Here is a 25,375-nt window from a genome sequence, read left to right as displayed (position 1 = left end):
TTTATCATTCTCAAGATTCTTTGCTTGTATTTATAGGTATTTATGTGTATGTGTATACATACATATGTGTGCGTATGTGTAAAACGTGTTCGCGCGATCGTATCATCGTAAAAACCAGACTGCCAAAATTATTCAATATTTTATTAAACTAATTTTTCGAGCCGTTAGGAAATCGAATGGAACATTTTATTCTGCAATCAAAAACGCTGGAAAAATGTCGAGGAAATCGGGCTATTGATTACGCCAAGTGGATTAGAGTGAAGATATTTTTGCCTTGGGGGAAATTGGGTGGCAGGATTTATGTTATATTCGCCTAACCCAAGTTACTTTTTTTTTTTCCTGTTGCATATAGTTATTTTTTCACTATTTGTAGCGTCTACATGAGAGCAAAGGTTTTTTGATAATTTTTGAAATTTCATTTTATCATTGTTGTTTGTGTATACTGTATATCTAATTTTATTTTCCTGTGTGTGAATTAGAAATACAGTATAATTTTTCATATTTTTGTCATTCATAGAAATATGCCAACGTGGGTATGACAGGCAAAGAATCACATATGTAATAATAATAAAAATGCAGTAATGTATTATACTTCTCAAAAGGCTGTTAATAATTTTATAATTTTTGAAATTTTCTTATAAGCATTTTCTAAATTAAAAACCGCGAACCGTGCAAAATTATCGCAAACAGAACATGAGAAACTTGTAATTTCCCCAAAGATTAAATAAATAAAATTAAAGCGCACTTGAAGTTCCGAAGAATTTTCTTGGTATTGCATTAAAAAAAAAGCCTGTGTCACAATTCCTACATAAATTGGAAGAGGCAGAAACTCTTTTTGAAATCCATTAGCAGAATTTTTATGTTCTCTCTTGAGCATTAAGGAAGAAGACCTAAATATATGTCGACATTAACTCAGAAGTGATGATCATCTAACCTCCAAGGTTTGCCCTCTCTCTCTCTCTCTCTCTCTCTCTCTCTCTCTCTCTCTCTCTCTCTCTCTCTCTCTCTCTCTCAGCGAAGGACTTTCACTGCTTACCCTGATAACTGCTGTAAAGGGGGGGTTGTTTTCTTATTTGTCCTTATGTTGCGATGTAAATAAACACATACAAACATATGTATATATATGTAATTATATATATATATATATATATATATATATATATATATTTTGTGTGTGTTTTCCACTTACACGCCTTTTTTCCCTTTTACTAAGACTCCAAACTTGTTACCTTTCCGTCTTCCTGCTAGACTTTTGCAGTCAGTTTCCCTTCAAACGTGTGGCATTTCTTGGCGGTCACCCATTCAGGCACTGACCGGACCCAACGCTGTAACTGCTGACGGAAGGACAAACTCGTACACCCACTCATGAGCCTCATCAAGTGGTTGTTAACCTCATTTGTGTGTATTTGTGTGTGTGTGTGTGTGTATGCCTGTTTATGTTTATAAGCCACCAAGTTTATGATGTTGATGCTCAAAAATTATTGAAAGATAGAAAGAATATAAGACGATACAATATGCTATGATGTTTTTGTCATATTTTACAGAAAAATTTAGGACAAAAAATTTTTTTTTTTTTTTTTTTTTTTTTTTGCCTTGAGACTTAAGAGTATTTTTTTCTCTCTTGCAGGGTCTACCCCAAACGCCGAAGAGCGGGGCCAAATCGTGTCCTTACAACGGTGTGGATCGCTCAGGGCATCCTCCGGAATGGGCTACCACGCCAGATGATGACAATGTAAGTAGACATGTCATAAACTTGTCGGTAACTTATCGCCTACATATCACAGGCATGTTGAATACAAGTCAGCGACTTATTGGTAGTTCTAACTAGTGCTAAACATGTCGGTAACTTATCACTTATGTATCACAGGCATGTTGAATGCAAGCCAGCGACTTTATGGTAGTTCTAACTAGTGCTAAACATGTCGGTAACTTATCACTTACGTATCATAGGCGTGTTGAATGCAAGTCAGCGACTTAATGTAGTTCTAACTAGTGCTAAAAATGTGTCAAAAACATATGTCAGTAACTTCTCTCTTACAGGCTGAATACAAGTCAACAATTTATTGGTAGTTCTGACTAGTGCTGAACATGTCAAAAACACACGTCAGTAACTTATCACATACATGTCACCAACAGGTTGAATACAAGTCAGCGACTTACTGGTATTTCTAACTAGTGCTGAACATGTCAAAACACACGTCAGTAACTTATCACATACATGTCACAAACATATGTTACTTCAAACTAGTGCTAAACATGTCAGGAACACACGTCAGTAACTTATCGCCTACATATCACAAACAAGTTGAATACAAGTCCAAGACATATGCTAGTTCTAACTAGTACTTCTTACGATGATCCAGCATTTCCCAGAGGCTCACTCTGCTCTTGTAATCGTAGACTAGTTATCAACCTGTTTGTGACATGTAAGCAATAAGTTACCGACATGTGTATGACAAAGTTTTTCTCTAGCGTGAATGCCCTTTCCAATACACATCAGCTATTCAGCCCATATACCATATCCTCAAAACTTGATGGCAGCTGTCATGTTTGCCTAACTTTTAGGCGAACGGTTAAACCTGCTCCAAAAATAGTCAGGCCCTAAACCAATTCATAAATCTATTCTGAAGTACCACCATCAGGTCGTCGAGTTTTAGGATTTATATATTGGAATTTTCTCTCGTGTTTACAGAAGGTAAATAGAATAAAATTACGCTTTTGATTAAACAGGACGGGACATGTTTCTGAATGCTGTCTGTGTGATTGTTTTAGGATATAAGCCCGGGTTATTCCCGTGAGATAGAAAAGAATATAGATTTGGTACCCAAAGAGAAAATGTGAAGGAAATACAGGAAAGGGATTAGCTTTTCATTAAAAAAATGACAATAGCTTTTTGAATGGTGAAGTAACATGGTCTCTTTATTTTACTTGTAAAGAAACAGTTGACTTAAGAGGTCATTCAGCGCTAAAATGGAAATTGAGATAAAAACGTTTGAAAGGTGTAACAGGAGGAAAACCTCAAAGCAGTTGCACTATGAATCGGTTGTTAGGAGAGGGTTAAGGAAAGTAAGATGATGAAAGAGAATATGAAAGGAGGCACAATAAAAGGAATGAAAGAGGTTGCAGCTAGGGTCCAAAGGAAGGGACGCTGCAAAGAGCCTTTAGTAATGCCTACAGTGCCACGCGTGAGGTGCACTGACGGTACTAACCCCCTACCAGGAAGAAACAACGGTGATATGGCTTTATTTGTGAACTTTCAGAAAACAGGCGATAAAGTCATGTATTGTACCTGAGGGAAAGCTGTTTCTACTTTACTTTAGGCTCGAAAACGTTACCTAGCAGCTCTCTCCAGACAGCCTAAAGCATACTAAAGACGACATAAAAAAGAATTAAGAATGGCCTGTTAGATCTATATTGTTTTATAAAGTGATAAGTGAAGGTTGCTTAAAATTCCCCAAATCAGCTACTTACGTATTTATGTAAACCGAACATATTCTCGATCATAAAACCCGAGGATGAATGCGTTGCCTGGTTTCTTTACTAATTACCCTCAAATACAGAAAACTAGTTAACAATTTTATTTTTAAATGCAATTTAAAACCAGAAAATTTTAGCCCTGTCGTTAACTAAAAAAACAAAACAAGTGCAAGAGAATGCCTCGAGTGATCTGGTACTACCTGCCTTTTGACATAAAGTACGCGTTTGTTATGAACTCAAAATCCCTTTTTTTTTTTTTTTTTACCACTAATGATTTCTCATAATCCCTAGACCTTGAAATTATTTACGTACTTCAGTGCTTATGAGTACATTATAAAAAGAGGCAGGGGAGACGGGTGTAGGCCGCCCCATGTAGTCAGTGTGTTGTAGTGTGTTATATATATATATATATATATATATATATATATATATATATATATATATATTTGTATATATATATATATTATATATATATATTTGTATATATAATACACACACACACAAAGTAAGTATCAAGGGGGAAATGGTTTCATTGCCTCGGGTTATACAAAGTTAACAGTGTGTAATAAAAACATTATGGAACCAGTATAAGCCACGTATGCAAGCTTTCCTGTAAAATGGAAAAGGACCTATAAAATGGAACACTGTACATTCAGATGGGTAATTATGGTAGCATTATCATTGGAATGCGGATTAACTCGTAATTACGTGGCGTTCTTACCTGTTCACATAATGCTCGGAATTGGAAAACATTAGTAATGGAGGAAGGAAATGTTTCCAGTGGTCTGTTACTATTATCATTATTATTGTTCCAGTCAGTTTGTTTATACCGTAACCAGAGAGATACGTGTTTTTTACCCTGTCCGGAAAGATCCGTGTCTTTACCATATCCAGAAAGATACGTTTTTTTGCCCTATCCAGAAAGATACGTGTTTTCACCCTATCCAGAAAGATAAGTGTTTTTACTCTATCCAGAAAGATACGTGTTTTTTTTACCATATCCGGAAAGATAGGTGTTTTCTACCTTATCCAGAAAGATACGTGTTTTTACCCTATCCAGAAAGATACGTGTTTTTTGCCCTATCCAGAAAGATACGTGTTTTTACCCTATCCAGAAAGATACGTGTTTTTACCCTATCCAGAAAGATACGTGTTTTGTACCCTATCCAGAAAGGTACGTGCTTTTACCATATGCAGAAAGATAGGTGTTTTTACCCTATCCAGAAAGATACGAGTGAAATCTGGCTGACATCTGTTGAAATGTACAGTATATATAATTTTAGATGGAAGCTTGCTTAGAATATCATTGGATACAAGGCTTGCAATCGAATCACTTATTCTTGATGGTCAGTAGTGAGTTCTGCAAAACTATGAGAGGAGTTGTCATAACTGCAATCCCTTGAACGTTGTCGAATTGTTTATAAAAGCATTTGAACGCTGTCAGTCTAAGAGAGAGAGAGAGATGTCTCACTAAGAGAGAGAGAGAGAGAGAGAGAGAGAGAGAGAGAGAGAGAGAGGTGGGGGACATGGAAGCATCGAACTAACGATAAGGAAAATAAATAATAAATAATCCACCGTCAATGAGAGAGAGAGAGAGAGAGAGAGAGAGAGAGAGAGAGAGAGAGAGAGAGAGAGAGAGAGAGATTCTAATTCTTATGTAAAACTACCAGCCTATTATCTTGAGTTTCATTACGGTGAAATTCTGCTCCCGGGATTTACTGTGAGACAGAGGGCCTGAGAAGGCTTCCAGTTTATACATTACAGTCTGGTTGAACTCTCAAGAGTATTAATTGTTGTACCTAATTACTTAGAACTTTGTTAGTAGCTGCCTCCGAGGCATAATGTGTAATGAGATTGCTGGATATGACGCCTTAATAGGAAACCCAATGTATAACGTTTTAGTTATTGAATAATAATAGCCTCTATTTGTGTAAGGTTTAAGATATTCTAACACTATCCCAATACAGTTATGATTGAATGTTTGTTTGTAGGTAAGCTGTGATAATATCCACTGTAGTGTGAGAAAAATGAAATTTTACTTCAGTCCATTTTTGCAAGAATGAAAGATTGTTCTTTGAATATGCCGTACAAGCAATGATAAGGATGATTTTAGAGCAAATACATGGTTTTATTACTGAGACTGTTAAAGTAATCTATATTCATTAACTTGTATTATTGTGCTTTGTTAATTACACGAATAACGAGAACAGATCAGTTTTGATCGCTAGTCCAGAGTCACTGCAGAAACACAAAGTCCAAATGATTTAATATAAAAACTTAAACTTTGTGTTTCTTACATTGGTTTTATCGTATCCATAAGGTCACTGGTGTCGTTCAAATCTGACGATACTATTAGACATATAAGTATACGTAACTGGAGCACACTAATATTATAGAAAGTTACAACTGATAGGACGTTTACCCAACATTCCAGTATGTGAAAAGTACTTCCCAGTAGCCACAGTTTCATGACATTTGTTTTCGCCAGTATTGTGCTTATCGCCGACAATTGCTAAAGGATGCCCACCTTGCTGTATCTCCCTCACAGTCGCTGGTGTATGAGGATGGGGTGTTGGTGTCCGGTTCCTTACAGGCCTTGGTACAGCACGCCGTTCCAACAGCGGTCTATTATCCGGACACGGCTTATCTCTTCGCCTTCCTCCTTTCGTCTCGGCTCTTCATCAAACCCCACGAGCTCCTTCAAAGGATCTGTGATGTAGGATTCACCCAACAGGGACTCAAAGGCAATGACCTTTCTACTATCAATAAGGTAAGGCTGGAGTCGTCTGCATTTCGTGTTTGTGTGATAATTGTTTGTTTTACTACCAACGGATTTTTACATTACTTCCTTTTGGATTAACGAAAATAAAATGTTAAGTAAACAGAAGTAGAATAAGTTATAACATTTTCGAAGGTAATTAGTCTTTCATAAGACTTCGAGATGAGATACATTTATTAGATATAGATAATTTTATAAGCTCAGCATTGAGCAATATTACCATATATACTGTATTACAATATACTTAGTATATATATATATATATATATATATATATATATATATATATATATATATATATATATATATATATATATATATATATATATATATATATATATATATATAATGTCTCTTTTAATACTGCACGTGAGATTGCCTGTAATGGAGAGGTTGAGGAAAATATGTATATGAAAAAAAATAAAAAGAAAAATGTTGGGAAAAAGTGAAAAGGAAATTGGTGGAGGTGCAAAAGAGTTTAAAAATAGAAAAAATTATATATATATATATATATATATATATATATATATATATATATATATATATATATATATATATATATATATATATATATATATATACAGTTTTTTATTTATTTATTTATTATGCTGATCCAGCATCGCGCCGTTGGCACACTCCAGATACGACTAAAGTTCAGGTCGTATTTCCGACACAAGACGACTCGGCCAAAGTCTTCCGGTAAATAACGCTATTGAAAAGCGGCCCGGCTCCGTAGGGGAATTATTCCTTGGGCGGAATTTTATGGTAATCGTCATGACGTCATAGATATCCTCACCTTAAGTGGGTGAAAAAGTGAAACACTTTTATCTTTCTTCAACTGGTTAATATTGCTGCGGCTTGTAATATAAAATTAGTATTTTAATAGGAAGATTTCTATTTATTTACAGTCTTGTAGATTTACCATTTTTTGCGTCACATTAACTCTTTGTATTTGATTAAACATGTACTCAGCTATATTGTCAGCAAGCACATCTAAAATTTTACAAATGAGTAAAATGGTCATCATTACCAAAATGCAAACCTGATTTCAAAAATGTGCAATCATTATCTATCTATCTATCTATATATAACATACATATATACACATGTATATATATTATGTATATATATATATATATATATATATATATATATATATATATATATATATATATATATATATATATATATGTGATTGTGATATGTATGTGTGTGTGTATATATATATATATATATATATATATATATATATATATATATATATATATATATAAATAATCACAAATTCATGATATTCTACGTAAAACATTGAAACTATCAGCATTACGGCACAGAAGGAAAAAAGCCATCCTTAATACTTCTTCCCTGAAGGAAGTAGCTAGGACCACCTTCATACGAAACGTACGAAATTCTTATCCACCTTCAAAAATCGTTCCAGGAAAAGCTGGGAAGATTCGTCCCGCACATGGTGCAGCTTTTGGGCGAGTGGAGCGAGACTTTCCCCTACGATTTTCGCGACGAGAGGATGATGGGCGGAGTGAGGACGATGACCCACAGGTGCATTGCTCTCGAGCCCGCCCTTCGGAGGGACGTGACGCAGGTGAGGTTCTTCAGGGAGTGTTTTTGGTCTCTTAAGAAGATTTTTTTTTTTCAAGAATAGAATGTAGAATTTAGGGTGACGCAGGTGAGGTTCTTGAAGGAGTGTTTTTTGTCTCTTAAGCAGCTTTTTTTAAAAACTGAATAGAATATAGAATTTTCAAAGCCAAGCGCTGGGACCCACTGTGTCATTCCAGCGCTGGAAGGAAATTGATTGCAGAAAGGTTTGAAAGGTGTATCAGGAGAAAAAACTCCCAGCTCATCCCAAAACAATTGTTAAGGGAGCGTTATGAAAGCAAGATAAGAAAGAGAATATGAACGGAAGTACAAAAAGAGGAATGAAGTAGGCTGCAGCTAGAATCGAAGGACGCCGTACAGACCTTGCTAATGCCTGCAGTAACCTCCCGAGGTGTTTGACAATTCACTTCATGGGAAGCCTTTAAAGAAGAACGCGAACTGGACTTCCATCAGACAACCTTTCATCTAGTTCATGTCTGAGGGAAAATAATCTTTTCTCTATGCTCTGAAAATTGTCAAAATGATTTGCATATCGGGTTTGTTTGCTTTGTATCTTGAAATATAAAGAGCAATGGGCAGAGTTTAGAGTCGATAACTCTGTTTGCCTTTCGTTTCAAGATATACTAAAATATCAAGAATTTTTTTCTGCCTAGATCTCTGAACGAAGTTTTTATTCTGTAGGTTGCCAGACCCGCATTTTTAATCCGCCATAATTAGTTCCCGTGATTTTTTTCCTTTTCCGTTTATCTTGTGTTCGTTTTATCTCGTGCTTCTCATTAAAAGTACAATGGCTATTAAGTTAATGTTTTCCAGTACCGATAAACCATTCTAAGTTCTTTATCTTTTAGTTTCATATTTGTTTAGTTCTGTGACTGTTTATTTATATTTAATATTTGTTTATTTATATTTAATATTTATTTTTCCCGTCTTACACTCTTTTTTTTTCAATTTCTATTTTATTTGAACCTGAGAATAACGGATTCGTTTTCAAGATACGAAGATGTCCTGATTTCTTGATCCATATTAAAGATATATAGAGCATTTAATGTTAACTGGTAAAGATTCCACGCTACAGTTTTCATTAAAAAGCTTTGTAATATTTGATGAAGACTAAAACGCCTTAACATGAAATTTCTTGGGATAAAGCAACATTTTGGCCGAAATCCAACTTGGGTCATGAGCGCTCTTTCCATCATTTTATTATGGCCTTTAGTTAGCGAGATCGCATTTTGGTTAGCTTAATTATTTTGCTAAGTGATGAATCTCTTTAAGGAAGGATTATCATGATAAATAGTTGACTAAGAATAATGACATTTCTTATATAAATTTATCTTGCAGCTGAAAAGGATTCTCCCTTTCTCTATCTCAATCTTTTTTACAGTTTCAAAGCATTCATGAACCTTGCTTTTGTTTTCATACTAGGTATTATCTTGCGTTGTTTGTTATTCATCCGATCTGCCTTTCTGAACGTGTTTACAGTGTAAACAGCAGATATTCATTAATCCCTTCGCTACTCCTAAGTATAGTGGCTGCATTTCTAAAATAGCAAAGCTCAGCATAGTTTTTGAGTATACGTCCAGAACGTTGCACTCTAATCTGCAGTTTATCCTTCCCGTTCCCCCTCTCTGTCAGTAAAAATGTCTCCCGTCATTTTTCAGTCTGTATTTGGTATTTTCCATCGATATTCCACCCTCTCTTTCCGCGTCATCACTCTGTGTGTTTTATTTCCCAGACGCCATATTCATTCTGTTTTATTGTCCGTCAACCCCTGCGCCGCTGTTATGTAATACGAAATATTCATTATGGACTTTAAAAATGTTAAGCCCCCCCCTAATTAGTATTTCCGACTTGGTTCATTACGTGTTTTGTCATTTCGTGAATAGGATGTAATCGCGTTTGTTATTATCTGGAATAAAAGAAATATTAGTTGTTTGTGTGGTACGGCTTTTGTCAGTGGTGTCTATCGTACACACACACACATATATATATATATATATATATATATATATATATATATATATATATATATATATATATATATATAAACGTTGTGATTTTTGGTACCATAATCAGTATTCACACTATATTACTGAGACCATATTTATGCTCATCTATAGCCGAGGTTACGGTTCAAATGCTGCACCCGTAGTAATTACGATATATCTTATTCGTCACATTATTTACTACTATTTTATAGTTTTGTATTTTCTTTTAGTTATAGCATATTATATTCTTATACCCAATCTCTCAATTTTTAGCGGATTATCCCTTCATTTCCAATATGTCCTAACGTGAAATTGGTTTTGTTTTGCCTTATTAATTAGCTGATGACTCAAGCAGATTAGTTCATTCTTAATCTCTGGTTATTCTGATTTACTTAATTTTTCCAGCTGGTATCATGTCTCCCATTTTGGATAGGGTCTACCAACAACCCTCCCCCCGGTTCCAAACAAATCATTTTGTTTCAATTCTCTTGCCGAATTCAACCCTTTTTTTTTCTCTATCTGTCTATCTACCCGTTCATTACCCGTTTGCCATATCCTGTTTCGTCCCCTCTTCTCTATTTCAGTTCTAAATTGTTTGCTTCTTGAGGGCATAGTTTTCATTTCTGTTCCGTTCTTCTCTCTCTCTCTCTCTCTCTTCTCTCCTTCTCTCTCTCTCTCTATATATATATATATATATATATATATATATATATATATATATATATATATATATATATATATATATATATATATATATCACATACATTTATAGATATAGGTACATACACTATAGTTCATTTAACCAAAGTAAGCATATCCTCCCTTCTCTCTCTCTCTCTCTCGTACTATACTCTATCATCCAATTTGCATTTGATCTCCTTCATAGCTTATACTTCTCTCTCTCTCTCTCTCCTACAACAACAGATTTGCTCAATCTGACTCTAGCTCTCCATTCCCATTCCAGGTCTTACACAACTTGCTGAATAAATTGACTCAGTTGGAGCGTTACGAAGAGGGCCTGGCAAAGCTGTCAGCGCCCCCGCCATCCGATTTCATCACTCAGGTAAGAACCAGAGGCCAAGCACTGGGACCTATGAGGTCATTCAGCGCTGAAAGGGAAAATTGAGAGTAAAAGGCTTGAAAGGTGTAACAGAAGAAAAAAAACTCACTCTTTATGAAACAATTGTTAGAAGGAGGTTGAGGAAAGTAAGTTGGAAGAAAGAATATGAAAGGAGGCACAGTAAAAGGAATGAAAGGGGTTGCAGCAAGGTGCCGAAGGGATGCTGCAAAGAACCATAAGTAATGCCTACAGTGCACCGCGTGTAAAGTGCACTGACAGCATTGTCCTCTCCTACGGGGAATACCTTGTAGTTCTTGCGTATTTCTAAAAAAGAAAAAATAAGTATCCTCTACAGGGATCTCCCTTCCTGAGTGTACTGGAAGTTTGCGCAACATAGGCCTTTGCAGGGTGGTTTGTATATGAGGGGAGTTTCTTCATCACCAAAGTGAGGTCTTGGAAATTAATTAAGTAGAACGAGGTGTTACGTTACTGTACGTGGAATAATTCTTGTCCCCGTGATGCTCTCTGCCCCCTAAAATGTTAGACTGCAGTATCTGCAAAAATACAGAACTGAGAAAAATGGTAGATAATAGTTTTCCCTTGCTTCACTACTGATTTTGCAGATACTGCAAATGGGGTCCCCCTAAATAAAGCACTGAAGGATCATTTTGAAACTGCAGTAACTTGTGTATTAGTGTTTCTAGAGCCCAGTGGGTGGCATATCTCAACTTCGAAAATTTTGCAGATGCTGCAGTTTTCCATTTTGGGGCAGTTCTGTGCCCCGTGCTTTTCACAGCATTAGGGAAATTTTGAAAGTGATTCTGGTGGCAGTACATGACAAATATTAATACGTTATTTCCATAATCATTCTTTCTTTTGTAGTGAATTCATTAATCATACTCGTTTTTTAATACCTGCTATGTTTTTATTAGGTCTGAAAAAGTTTTTGTTTTTTGCAAAGCTAACAGCACCGTCTATTTTGATAACTGATTTGTCATAGATCGAAAATAGAAGGTTAAATTTAGAACTGCCCCGTTAAATTATGGATCTTAACATATTCAACACAAGGATGAAAATTCTGCAGCGAATTTGTTAAAGTCTCAGATGGAGGCCAGCCAGGGAATTTTTTAAAAATAAAATTAACAATCACTGAGACATCTACGATATTTTCCTTCCAATTTCCCACCACGACGCGACCCACAAACATCAAAGAGGACTTCTGACATTCGCCGAGGAATGCTCTTTCCTTAGTTATCAATATTTCCGTGTTCATGTTATTGTCAATTTTTGAAGTTTCGTTTGGGGTGTGACATTGAAGGGTCTCTCTCTTACCCCCCTGGAATAGTTTCGATATAAGATTTTCTTTTGATCTTTACTTTTGATAAGTGAAACCCTGTCGGGTAAGCAGCCTTCCAAATTGTTAACCTGTCGTCTCGATATGAAGAATAGAAAATATATTTTTTTTTTTGAGTGGGGAAGAGAAAAAGGAATTTATTTCACGGATTGTGTTCTGTATTTGTTCCAGTGAGACCTAATATATATATATATATATATATATATATATATATATATATATATATATATATATATATATATATATAATATATCATATATATATATATATAATATTGTTGAATAATATAATATATATAATATACGACGTTTAATATATATATATATTATATCTATATATATATATATATATATATTATATATCTTCAATCGTGTTTTATTCTTCAGTCATGTTTTGAATAATGCGTATTTTTTCTTCGTGTTTTTTAACAACCTCGTGTTTTTTTGCACGAAATACAATTCTTTTTCTTCAATCGTGTTTATTTTTATTCTTCAGTCATGTTTTTGTCTTCAATCGTATTTTTTCTTAGTGTTTTTTCTCCAACCGTGTTTTTTCTTCAATCCTGGTTTTTTTCCCCTTCACCTTCTTCCTTATAACAACGTATAATCTCTCTCTCTCTCCAGCCAACTGACATCACCGAGGTATGCCAAAGCCCCCTGGTGATGGCGCAGCAGTTGACGCACATAGAGCTCGAGAAACTGTCCTACATTGGCCCCGAGGAATTCGTGCAGGCCTTCGCCAAGGACAACCTCGACGCCTGCTACAAGGACCTCAAGAAGACGAACAACCTCGAGAGCTACATCCAGTGGTTCAACAGGTTATCGTACCTCGTGGCAACACACGCGTGCACTGTAAGTTCTCATTATTATGAGCGATGGACGTAATTTAATCTGGACTTCATTACGGGGCCGTAATTTGATAACAGATTAAGTTTTTATCTAGGCGTTCTGGAGATGCTTGTGTTGGGTTGTTAAGAATTAGGATAAAAACGTCAATGAGATGGCTGTAAATTGTAAATTCAACTTTGTACGTAATTGTTTTTAAACAGCTGATTTTCCAGACGTAACTGTTTTTAAAGAAAGTTCATTTTCCATCGGTGTTTGTGTTAATTATTATAAATCATTCATGAAAAGGCTGTAAATTGTAAATTCAACTTCAGCTGCAATTGATGTTTTTAAACAACAATTTTTGTAATATGTAAACATTGTCGTAAACGTACCACTTGAAAAGGAACAACGAAGGGAAACGATCCATTTTCTGTATTTATAGAAGCCTTATTTTTATCTTTGATTTCAGTAATTTTGTCCATGATAATTTTAATCTTTTCTCCCTCTGATAATTTTAATTCTATCCTTGATCATTTCAATCATCTCTCTCCCTCTCTGATAATTTTAATAATTTTGACCTTGATCATTTCAGTCATCTCTCTCTCTCTGATAATTTTAATAATTTTGTCCTTGATCATTTCAATCATTCCCTCTCTCTCTGATAATTTTAATAATTTTGCCCATGATCATTTCAATCATTCCCTCTCTCTGTGATAATTTTAATAATTTTGTCCTTGATCATTTCAGTCATCTCTCTCCCTCTCTGATAATTTTAATAATTTTGATGATCTTTTCAATTATCTCTGTGATAATTTAAATAATTTTGTCCTTGATCATTTCAATCATTCCCTCTCTGTGATAATTTTAATAATTTTGTTCCTGATCATTTCAGTCATCTCTCTCCCTCTCTGATAATTTTAATAATTTTGATGATCTTTTCAGTCATCTCTCTCTCTCTCTCTGATAACTTCAATAATTTTGTCCTTGATCACTTTAATCATTCTCTCTCTCTCACCAACAGCACGTCAAGAAGAAGCAGCGAGTGAGAGTGATCGAGTGGTGGATCGAAGTAGCTCGCGAGTGTTTCAACATCGGCAATTTCAATTCCCTCATGGGGCATCATTGCTGGGTTGAATATGTCCATCGTCTCGAGACTTAAAAAGACTGTAAGTACCACACCAGTGAGGACTGGAGCCCAAATATATTAGAGCTCTGTCGTATACTAGTAATGATGTAAAGTTGTATTTCAGGATCACTGACCACAGTACGTTTTTTTATGACTTATAAACAGTATATGGTTAGAAACATCCCCATGACTCGAACTATCAATATATTTTTTAAGTTGAATTTTGGTTAAAGATATTGTTAATGATGTAACAAAGGTTGTAGATGTAAACATGGATGTGTAAGGGAATATTGCAGCTTAGTGAATGATGATTAAGAAGTTGTGATATTTCAAATGTTGCCCTGTAGGTTAATTTGAAGAGCTAGTATTTTTTAAGTTGATTTTGTGAGTACATTTGAAGAGCTAGTATTTTTTATTTTGATTTTGTGGGTACATTTGAAGAGCTAGTATTTTCTAAGTTGATTTTGTGGATACATTTGAAGAGCTAGTATTTTTTATTTTGATTTTGTGGGTATATTTTCTTTAAACACATTCAGTACTTTACGTCATGAACTGTGTAAAATTCATTATTTTTTATGCAACTTTGAGTAAATTTTCAGGCAAACACATTCAGTACCTTACAGAATCGTGTGAAATTCATCATTATATTATTTCCTCCTTTTGCAGTGGAGTAAAGTTCAGAGCGCGAAGTTCTCTGTCCTGGAACACCAGATGGATCCATCCAGCAATTTCAGCAGCTACCGATCCACATTAAAAGCAGCCATGTGGCGATCGGCTGGAGCGGTGGACGACAGGCAGAAGATAGTCATTCCCTTCTTCAGTCTCCTTGTCAAGGACCTCTACTTCCTCAATGAGGGCTGTGCTAGCAGGTGAGGAAACGCCTTCGCTACTTTAAAGAATCTTTGACATTTCACTTCTTTAATTCTATAAATTCGCGGTGGTTTTGGACATTTTAATCAAAGTTTAACGATCATAAAAATAAGATGGAATAGAATAGAATATAGAAGTTAGGCCAAAGGCCTATCTCTGGGACCTATGAGGTCATTTAGTGCTGAAAGAGAAGTTGTGAGCAGAAAGGTGTAACAGGAGGAAAACCTGGCAGTTACACTATGAAACAACTGTTAGGATAGTGTGAACAGCAAGATGGAAGAAGGAGAATATGAATGGAGGTACAGTAAAAGGAATGAAAGAGGTTGCAGCTAGGGGCCGAAGGGACCTTGCAAAGACCCTTAAGTAATGAATTATTTGACATTGCAATTCTTTAATTCTTCAAATTCTGGATGATGGTTTTTGACATGATTAAAACAACAGAAATTATCAATGTTGCAAAATAATTTCCAGAAGCAGTTTATAAGTAAGGATGTCATTAAAGATTTTGGTTAAGAAATGGATTGAGACCCTTTAACCTTTTGGGATGTAAAGAGGGGGAAAAGCATTTTAAATGTGGTTTGGAGGATTGAAAAAGAATGTGGATGATGGATAATCGGGTTAAGTGATGCGCTACTCAAGCGTAATGGAGTTACGAAATAATGATGACAATTGGATTTGAGTGTTTGTCAAGAGAATGAGGGCTTCGAGTTGAAGGCGAAACGAAAAAGGACAGAAGGACATCAAATTAACAATGGAGAGTTCAGTAGTAGAAAAACATGATGTATTTTTTGTATATATATTTGTAAGGGTTTCAATTTCTTACAAGGAACGCTTTCTTAATTTTTTTTTTTTCAACTTTCAACTCTTACAGACTACCCAATGGCCACATCAATTTCGACAAGTTCTGGCAATTAGCCAAGCAAGTGACTGAGTTCATGGCGTGGAAACAAGTAACGTGTCCTTTTGAGAAGGTCCCAGATGTTATTCATTACATGCAGACCACGAACGTCCTTACAGAAACAGGTATATAAGCTTTAAGTTATTTTATCTTTTACACTGCATTGTAACATGTTTTGATACCTAGTCTCTTTGTGTCTCTATATGTTTTTTTAATATATGTGTTTTAAATGCCCACCTCTTTATGACATGTTCTAATACCTGGTCTCTATGTCTCTATTTGTATGTTTTTAATTTATATGTTTTAAATGCCCACTTCTTTATGACATATTTTAATAACTAGTCTCTATAGAGAGTTTTTAATTTATATGTTTTAAATGCCCACCTCTTTCTGACATGTTCTAATACCTAGTCTCTATGTTTCTATTTATATGTTTTTAATTTATATGTTTAAATGCCCACTTCTTTATGACATGTTCTAATACCTAGTCTCTGTCACTATTTATGTTTTTAATTTATATGTTTTAAATCTCCACTTCTTTATGACATGTTCTAATACCTAGTCTCTATTTATATGCTATTAGTCTTTCATCTAAATGACTGTGTAGAAAAACTCTGATTAATGGCCACTTCTTTATGACATGTTCTAATACCTAGTCTCTACTTATATGTTATAGTCTTTCATCTAAATGACTGTGTAAGACAATTTGTGATAAATGGGTCAATATGTATACGAAAGTCCAGCAGATTCCTTTTAGTAACATCTCATTCATTTACAGGACTGGCGCTAGCATCATTCGAGTGTGAAGGACCTGAAAACAGCTACGAGAAGGAGAGATATAAGACATTGAAGTAAGTGATTAATACGTTTTATGCAGTTGGTTTTCATGTAAGGGGGAGTGGGTTGGTTTTAGGAATAAGAACGCTTTGTAGGAGAAAGGATTTTTATTTTCTTACATTTTTCCGCCATAAAAGTTTTATTTTTCCCTTATATTTAACAGTAATATTTGTATGGTAAAGTTACATGTCCACTTAAGATTTTCGACTGTTTCGTTTACCTATTTTTTTTTTTTTTTTATTGCTTGTTAATTTCAACAGTGTAAAATGACCTCTTTCCTCGATGACTGTCGTCGTCATTGAATACCTGCAACAGTGGAAATCACCCGGTCTTCCTGAGACGAGATCACGCTGCAGTGTTGTCAAGGATCCTGCAATCGAAAGTAAAAGTGTCAAGAATATTGCGTCAACAACTCTTACAAAGGCTGCATGAAAAAAGTCGTTAAACCTGAAGCTAAAATGGTGATCCAAAAGCCCAGTACAGAGAGAGAGAGAGAGAGAGAGAGAGAGAGAGAGAGAGAGAGAGAGAGCAAAGAAAGTCAAGAGAGAGAAGAAGTCAGAGGTCAAAGAGAGAGAAGAGAGGTCTTCAACAGTTACATATTTAGGAGTGTAAATATGCAACACTGTAATACTTTATTTCAATTGTGTACACAAATCGGATAAGAGGAGAAGCATACTGAACAGCCGAGATCACGTGTAATTCAGTTATGCACTGAAGATTTTAATTGGAAGGAGCAGTGATATGAATGGAGTGCATACAACCAAAGAGGGTTGGTCTTGATTTTATGAAAATTAGGTTGTCAAGCCCTGGGACATTTCGGCCATTCAGCATTCAAGACGGTGAAAAGAGAGAGTTGGAATGCTTGGACTCGTGATGGAGATGAAATAAAAGGGATCTGAAGGTGGATCTGGCAGGAAGCCCGACAGTTGTGCTAAGAATAATAGTTACAGTGGTTGGATAGCAAGATTGGAGAAAGGAAGTCGTAATGGAGGTTCAAGTCAAGGCTAAAAAGTGGGTGCAGCAACAAATTATTTTCAGGTGATGCATGAAGTTGGAACTACAGCCACCCTTTTTAAAGTTGATAAGCCTCCTTTTTATCTAAGTAAGCACATCAGTTATAAATTAAACCTGGCACTGTCTGGAGTACAATCATTCAACAGCTCAAAGTGAATTTTTCTGTCGTAATGTTGACATAACTCACTTAAAAGGAACAACTGACTCAACTTCCTTTATAGAACTGCAATGCAAAGGATCTCTTAACATTTACAATCCTGTCCGTTTGAGAGTTCAAATCACAAAGGAACTGCATGATCTGATGTCCCAACTGGAGGACCAATAATGCTGGTTATAACCACAGAATTGGTGAATACAAGAACCAACCCATTACCAGACCTGTCACATAGCTAAATACCAGTAACTATTTTAACCACTCACTAGGGAGCATTAGATCACCATCAAACAATAAGAAGGAACTCTGTCATTTGTGTGTGTATATGGATTGTACCAGATACACAAAAATGATTATGCCTGGCACCTTTATGACCTTGGATCTCATAGCACAAATATGTGAAGAAGCAGGGCCTTATTTCATATGTATACCTCTTTCCCCCTTGCCCTATAGAAATGGCATCACTGGTTCTTGCAACCTGAAAGGAAGAGCTCTAAGGGAACTAAGCCGATTATATTATAGGGGAGAAAAGTGCATGATAGCCAGGCTGCATCTACCAGAAGAAAAAAGACCTGTAAGACAGATGTTTGCTACCACATCTGAAGGATATAAATAAATAACGAAAGTCCTTCACTGGCAACCGTTATCCCGAGCAGAAGCTGAGATGCCATTATTCCAGAGTATTCCAACTAATTACAAGTACCATGATCATCAGGGTGACTGGTTGAATGCCACAGTCATAAACAGATTTCTGATCACTTAATTGCTCATTTGTGCTCTGCCCCAGATGCCTCAGTTGATGAGTTTGCTCATTTGTGCTCTGCCCCAGATGCCTCAGTTGATGAGTTAAAGAAGTGGGAATATTCCACATGCTTGCATTTATGGTAGAATTGAGCAAGAACTCTCTGCCACGGAACAACAAACTGGAACATGGAATATGTTTCCAGAGGTTATAAAATGGCCAATTGTCCTTGCAGTACTACTCACGCCATCCTGGAATACCATCTGCACAGGCAGTGCAGAAAGTGAGACAGGGACAGAATTATTCTCTCCAAACCGGCTGCATTGATGGATTCCATATACTTCCTTTGATGTTTAAGAACTGCTACTACAGATAAAGGGACTAATAAACATATTGTCCTTGAAGTTTGGCAAATGAGTCTACCTCTCCAAATTGTTGACAGAAGGACACTTCCTGTCTCACACTTGACAAGATTCTTAGGACTGCAGACCACAGGCGTACAAGGCACATCGACTAGTGTTTTGCAGAGAAGGTCTGATATTAACTGCTGCAAGTTGTATTGTGAGTTTGATGCATATTCCATATGCATGTCCTCTTCAAATTAACTGAAACCACATTGGTCATGAGCAAGAATATTGTATATTTTCTTTGGTGCACATCTATGAAAGGCAGGGAAGACACATCATCCTGGAGTGTAGGTACAAAAGGAAAAAAAAGCCCCACGGGGTAAACTTTTCCACAGGACATCATCTGTTTAAAATTAGGCAAGAGAGATCTGCTTCTATTTCAGGTGACAATATTGTAGTCCTTCACTTAGCTTTTATGTCGAATTCTACTTTCTCATCATCCTGTGTTTGAGTATTGCTACTGTAGGTGGCATAGTGAGAATGGTAACATTTCATTTGTCATGAAATTTTTGGCAACTGGCTAACTTTTTCCAACTTCTTCTAATAGTTGCTTTGAAATGAAGATATAACAATTCATTTGTCTGTGACATTTTTGGTACTGGCAACTTTTCAACAGTTGCTTTGGAAAGGCAGTAAATAGATAAAACAATTCAACATTCTTGGCTAATTCTTTATTGCTTTGGACAGGCAGTTTATTTATCGAGAAATAGATATAACATATATAGTAGAATTAAATAAACTTTCCTATTTGATAATTTTAACAATTTTCTCTCTCTACATTTACAGAGCCGACACACAACAACAAACTGCTTAAAAACCTCATGGCTGTACTTAATATGCTAATGTATGTGGAAGTTCCCTTGGAAGTCGGAGCAGTATGTTTCTTGCGTATATGTGCTGCCAACTCGAGTGCGGATGATGAGTGCGCAATTGGAACTTTCCTAAAAAAGCAACTGGATAAAACAGTGCTTGGACTATCCATAATTGCTTTATGTTTACAATCATCACGTGGAAGGACATCACAAAGGATATTGAATTGTGGAAGTTTTCCGAACTTTGAGAATTCTTGGTCCACTGAAAGAAGTATAAATATGGTGCATAAATAAAAAATGGATTAGCAAACAAAAAACTTTTGATGTGTGTATTAAAAAAATACTTGGCAGTGAGAGTATAATGTATATAAAAGACGATATTTGTATATTGCTTCGACGTGCATTTTCACCCCTCACAGGGGGGGTTCCATCCCCACAGGGGGGGTGTAGTCAGGTGTGTGTGCACGAGAGCGTTTGGTGGTAATATATGAGTTTGTGCAACAGAGTAACAAATTATTTATGATTTTTAAGATAATTTTAGTTGAATTCTCTCTCTCTATCCCCTCTTTCCTTGCAAGGTTTATATTTTTCTGTGTATGGGACAGTTGAACATTTTCTAATTAAAAAGATGGTTATTAATGTAAATTGTATATTTTCCGTGTATAATTTTAACTAGTCTAAAGTGGTTTTGTTGATTTTTACTGTTAAGAGTGTACATATATAATTTTTTCTTTTACCAAAAAGGTCACAGATTCAGAGTTAACTAATAATATTAGTTGGGGAAGTTAGTAACACTAAAGAAGTGGTGTTGATTACATTCCAATTGATATGGTAATTAGGATGTTTATATTCCCCCGCCTCTATTGTGGGGAAGGGCTTAAGTTTTATTTCAAGAGTTTATCGATTGTAATAACTGTATTGCTTTTCATTGTGTAGCATACGTACGAAGTAAATTGTACCATACTGTAAAAACAATTAGTTATCACATTTTATGCGGCTGGGTTGTATGAATGTTTAATTTTTTTAATCCTGAATTAATGATTTCTATTAAAGATTATAATATAAATACATTGATGCAAGTTATATATATATTCCGCAAGGAATCCCACACTTATTTTGACAATTTTTCAAAAAACTGTCTTTTCAAAATAAATTGTGTTAGCACGTGCAAGTTTCCTGTGTGTAAAAGAGTTCGCGAACGCATCTTAAAAGAGTGCGTACAAACTTCAAGACCAAAGATTTTCTTCCTGATTTCCCTTTTTCCCATTGGCAAATTCATTCTGGAAAAGAGAAAGAAGTTTTAAAATGGAATATATGAATGCTGAGCTTCATAAATATATTTTCAATATGTATATATATATTCTGCCCGGTGAGTTTGCGAATGGATGATTCTTCTTCTTCTTCTTCTTCTCAGACTTATCATTGTATATATTCTAAAAATATTCTATTTGTAAATTGTTTCCTGTATAAAATAAAATCTATCATGGAGGAAGCTAAAGATCTGATTTTTTTTTCTTGTAAGTTTTATAATACTAAAATTTTTCTAGCTTACGCCGCCACGTTTTACATAAAATAATTATCTATAATGTAGTGCAGATTAATTTTTCAGCTATATCATTACAGAATTGCATTTAAAACTACATAATGCGTGGTGGTTTTAAAACACAACATTTTTTTCCTAATTCCTTTGATAGCGCTAAATGCCTCTTGGATTCACTGCATTTACGTAAATGAACTTACTTTTCTCAAAATTCACTGACATGTTACTATATAACAAAACGATTTTGAAATTTTTTTTATTTACTATATAAAAAAACGATTTTTGACATTTATTTTTTAGTATAAAAACGATTTTGAATTTTTTTATTAAAAAGATTTTCAAAATATCACTGAATTTTTTTGGTATATTACAAAACGATTTTGAATTTTTTTTATGATATAAAAACTATTTTGTTTAAAAAAAACGATTTTGAATTTTTTTTAGTATGATATAAAAACTATTTTGAATTTTTTTTAGTATGATATAAAAAAACGATTTTGAATTTTTTTTTAGTATAACATAACGATTTTGAATTTTTTTTAGTAAAACAAAACGATTTTATTTTGAATTTTTTTAGTATGAATTGAATTTTTTTTAGTATGATATAAAAAAACGATTTTGAATTTTTTTTTAGTATAACATAACGATTTTGAATTTTTTTTTAGTAAAACAAAACGATTTTGAATTTTTTTTTTGTACAGTGTATTTTGAATCAAGCTTGTATTTTTCACCTTACCGATGCATTGTTTCTATGCGCTCTTCTTTGTCTGTCTGTGTCTGTTGTCTGTCACGGGCCTGAAAACGGCATAAAAGCGTGAGGTGGTGTGTGTGTGAGAGCGTGTTTGCCAGCACTCAATGGCGTAGCATAATCAATGGTGTATAAAACAAAAAAAAAGGAATTGCATTATTACGCGAAGCTGCACTCAAACACTACGTTAGTATAAAGAAACGCGCGTGTATAATTATTTTGGAATATGGCTCGGCTGTACAGAAAACATAAAACAAAACAAAAAACACCGCCCCTCTTCTTTTTTTTTTTCCTTTCCACTGAAAAGCTGTAATTTTTTTTTTTTTTTTGGTAGAGATAGAACTGGTTTATTATTATTATTATTTTTTTTTTGTCGAATGGTGTTCGTGCATAATTGAGAATTCCTTTCCACTGAAAAGCTATATTTTTTTTTGATAGGGATAGAACTGATTATTTTTTTTTTCGAATGGTGTTCGTGCATAATTGGGAATTCCTTTCCACTGAAAAACTACATTTTTCTATAGGGACAGAACGGATTTATTATTGTTTTTTTTCGAATGGTGTTCGTGCATAATAGAGAAAACGGAACCTAAACTTTATTTTTTTGTTTGATTTAATTTCAATTTTTTTTTTATTATAGAGTGGTGTTCGTGCATAATGCATAATTGAGAAAACGGATCTCTATCTTGAAAGGAGAACTCGCAAGCAAAAGTACGCTAAACCATGTTCCGAGAGTATCATGAGTTTTTAATGAATAATCCTCTGTCTATCACATGTCATTTGAATTAATAAATATTGCAGCTATTTGTAGTAACTTAATCTGCACCTTGTATATATGAAATACAGACATTTTTCCAATAATTGTATTTTACTGTCCTTTACTTGTAACGAGGGTATATATTGAGTGCAAAGATTATCAAATGGTCTATATAACGACTACAATTTAGTTTGTTGTGTGTTATCCTGTAACATACGTTTGAACGTATGTTACAGTGATAATGAAGACATCCAGTTTATGAAGTACGATTTCAGAAAAGAAAAGTAAATGATTTCATTACTGCGATTTCAGAAAAGAAGAGTAAATGATTTCATTACAATAAAAAAACTCAAACTGTCAATGATAATGGGGACATCCAGTTTATTTAGTACGATTTCAGAAAGAAAAGCAAATGATTTCATTACAACTTGAGAATATAAAAAAAACAAAAAAATCTTCATGCAAAACAAGCACCACTACCACAGCATTAAGTACTTTGTGGAGCTAGAACCTTCTGTTACATACAACAGGTCCAACCCAATAATAAGGAAAAGATTTTTGCATGTAATGGCGAGAAGAGTATTAGCCTGAGCCACACCCGACCTTCTGGAATCGTAATGCTTATTGCAGTGAATGGGTTCTAACTTCTGACTGTTACTTCCCCGTAGAGGGGTAGCGCTGTCATTGCACCTCATGCAGGTGCACTGTAGGCATTTACTTGAGGTTCTTTGCAGCGTCCCTTCGGCCCCTAGCTGCAACCCCTTTCATTCCTTTTACTGTACCTCTGATCTTATTTTCTTTCTTCCATCTTACTTTCCAACCTCTCCCAACAATCGATGCATAGTGCAACTGCAAGATTTTCCTCCTGTTACACCTTTCAAACCTTCTTACTGTCAATATCAGTTTCAGCGCTGAATGACCTCGTAGATCCCAGCCTGGCCTTAGGACTAAATTCTATATTCTTCCCTGACTGTTTCCTCATGGGAAAAAGGATGAATAGCCTACATAGAACAAATAAACAGAAAACGGGGTTTGGGTTCGATATCTTAAAGTGGAACGAGTAAACGGGGAGTTTCCCTGAGCTCAGCAGAGCATGCGAGAGTATTTGATGGTACCAGGCGCATGGGACGGAGGAAATTGAATGAATTAAATACGTCTTGGGTTAGATAAATGAGAGATTCTGTGAATGTATTCAAGACTGTTCATGTTCGGTTGGTGGGCATGAGAGAGAATCAAGTAAAGAATACGGAACAGAACAAAATATACAATTTAGGCCGAAGAACAAGCGCTGGGACCTACGAAGTCATTCAGCGCTGGAAAGGAAAATGAGACCATGTGACAAAGGCGTAACAGGAGGAAAACCTCGCAGTTGCACTATGAAAATTGTTACCAGAGGGTGGAAAGTAAGATAGAAGCAAGAGAATATGAAAGGAGGTACACTAAAAGGAATGAAAAGGGGTTGCAGCTAGGAGCCGAAGGGACACTGCAAAGAACCTTAAGCAATGCCTACAGTGCACCGGCGTGAGAGAATCATGTAAAAGACCTAGATGTGAAGAAACCGGAAATGCTGTACAGTAAGAGGGAAAACAGTGAAACCGGTTAGCTGATGAAATGGTTGGTGGGGGATTTAGAGCAAAAAAATAAAACTGCGCTGGAGGGAGGTCAAATAAGTTGATGGACTTCAGAACAGAAAATTCTGCCTAATGAGAATTCCGTAATGCCAAATGACTGAGAGTCTTGATGAATTACAACTTGATTGTAGGGATAAAAGAAAGGAATTAAATGAGGAGGGATTAGAAAGGATTGGAGTAGGATTGAAAAGCCAAGCTGATGTTAGGAAAGCAACCGAAAGGTTGAAGAATGGGAATGTTCCGAGCACGGTAATAGTGTATAGAAGCGATATCGTAAAGGGATGGTCTGTTACGTCTGGTTAGGGAATTGGTCCTAAACGATGCAGAAAGGAATTAGTACTCCTTTCTTACAGGAGAAAGGTAATGGTGAAAATTGTAACAAAATTCAGACAATATTACCGAATAGGCCCAGGGAAAGTATACACTAAACCTTTTGATTGAGAAAGGCACGACACAAAAAACTGTGTCCATTCTGACAAGCAAAATGTTGTATGGATTTCGACTGTCATGAAACAGTTGTCTGAGAGCAAAAACGCAAAGCAATGAAAGTCTCTAGGACGATGCTTGCGTAATGGTATTTGCATGATAGTGACTGGACTGGTAGAAAAGTGAATCTCCAGACATTATCACATTCCCTACAACTCCATATTACTTTCAAGAAAAGGAAATCAGCGAGAGAAATAAAAAACAGGACACATGTACGTGTAAATCTATCAGCTAAAAAAAAGAGGGTGTGAACTTAA

At 35.2% G+C, this 25,375-nt stretch overlaps 1 protein-coding gene across 1 annotated transcript in view; it reads left to right on the top strand.

Annotated features, from left to right (window-relative positions):
* The window catches only part of LOC136855511 (ras-GEF domain-containing family member 1B-like), a 728,968-nt gene extending 707,514 nt beyond the window's left edge, over positions 1-21,454 (top strand). The window contains 11 exon segments of the mRNA XM_067132617.1: positions 1,628-1,732; positions 6,026-6,247; positions 7,695-7,856; positions 10,820-10,918; positions 12,893-13,120; positions 14,118-14,210; positions 14,212-14,262; positions 14,889-15,091; positions 15,964-16,115; positions 16,769-16,841; positions 19,931-21,454. Coding sequence (XP_066988718.1) covers positions 1,628-1,732; positions 6,026-6,247; positions 7,695-7,856; positions 10,820-10,918; positions 12,893-13,120; positions 14,118-14,210; positions 14,212-14,262; positions 14,889-15,091; positions 15,964-16,115; positions 16,769-16,841; positions 19,931-19,958 — 1,416 coding nt within the window. The 3' untranslated portion in view covers positions 19,959-21,454.
* Positions 21,455-25,375: the final 3,921 nt, after the last annotated feature.

This window comes from Macrobrachium rosenbergii, chromosome 31 (genome assembly GCF_040412425.1).
Source record: "Macrobrachium rosenbergii isolate ZJJX-2024 chromosome 31, ASM4041242v1, whole genome shotgun sequence".
NCBI lineage: Eukaryota > Metazoa > Arthropoda > Malacostraca > Decapoda > Palaemonidae > Macrobrachium > Macrobrachium rosenbergii.
The sequence above is the reverse complement of the archived record's forward strand: the minus strand, read 5'-3'. Positions and strand labels throughout refer to the sequence as shown.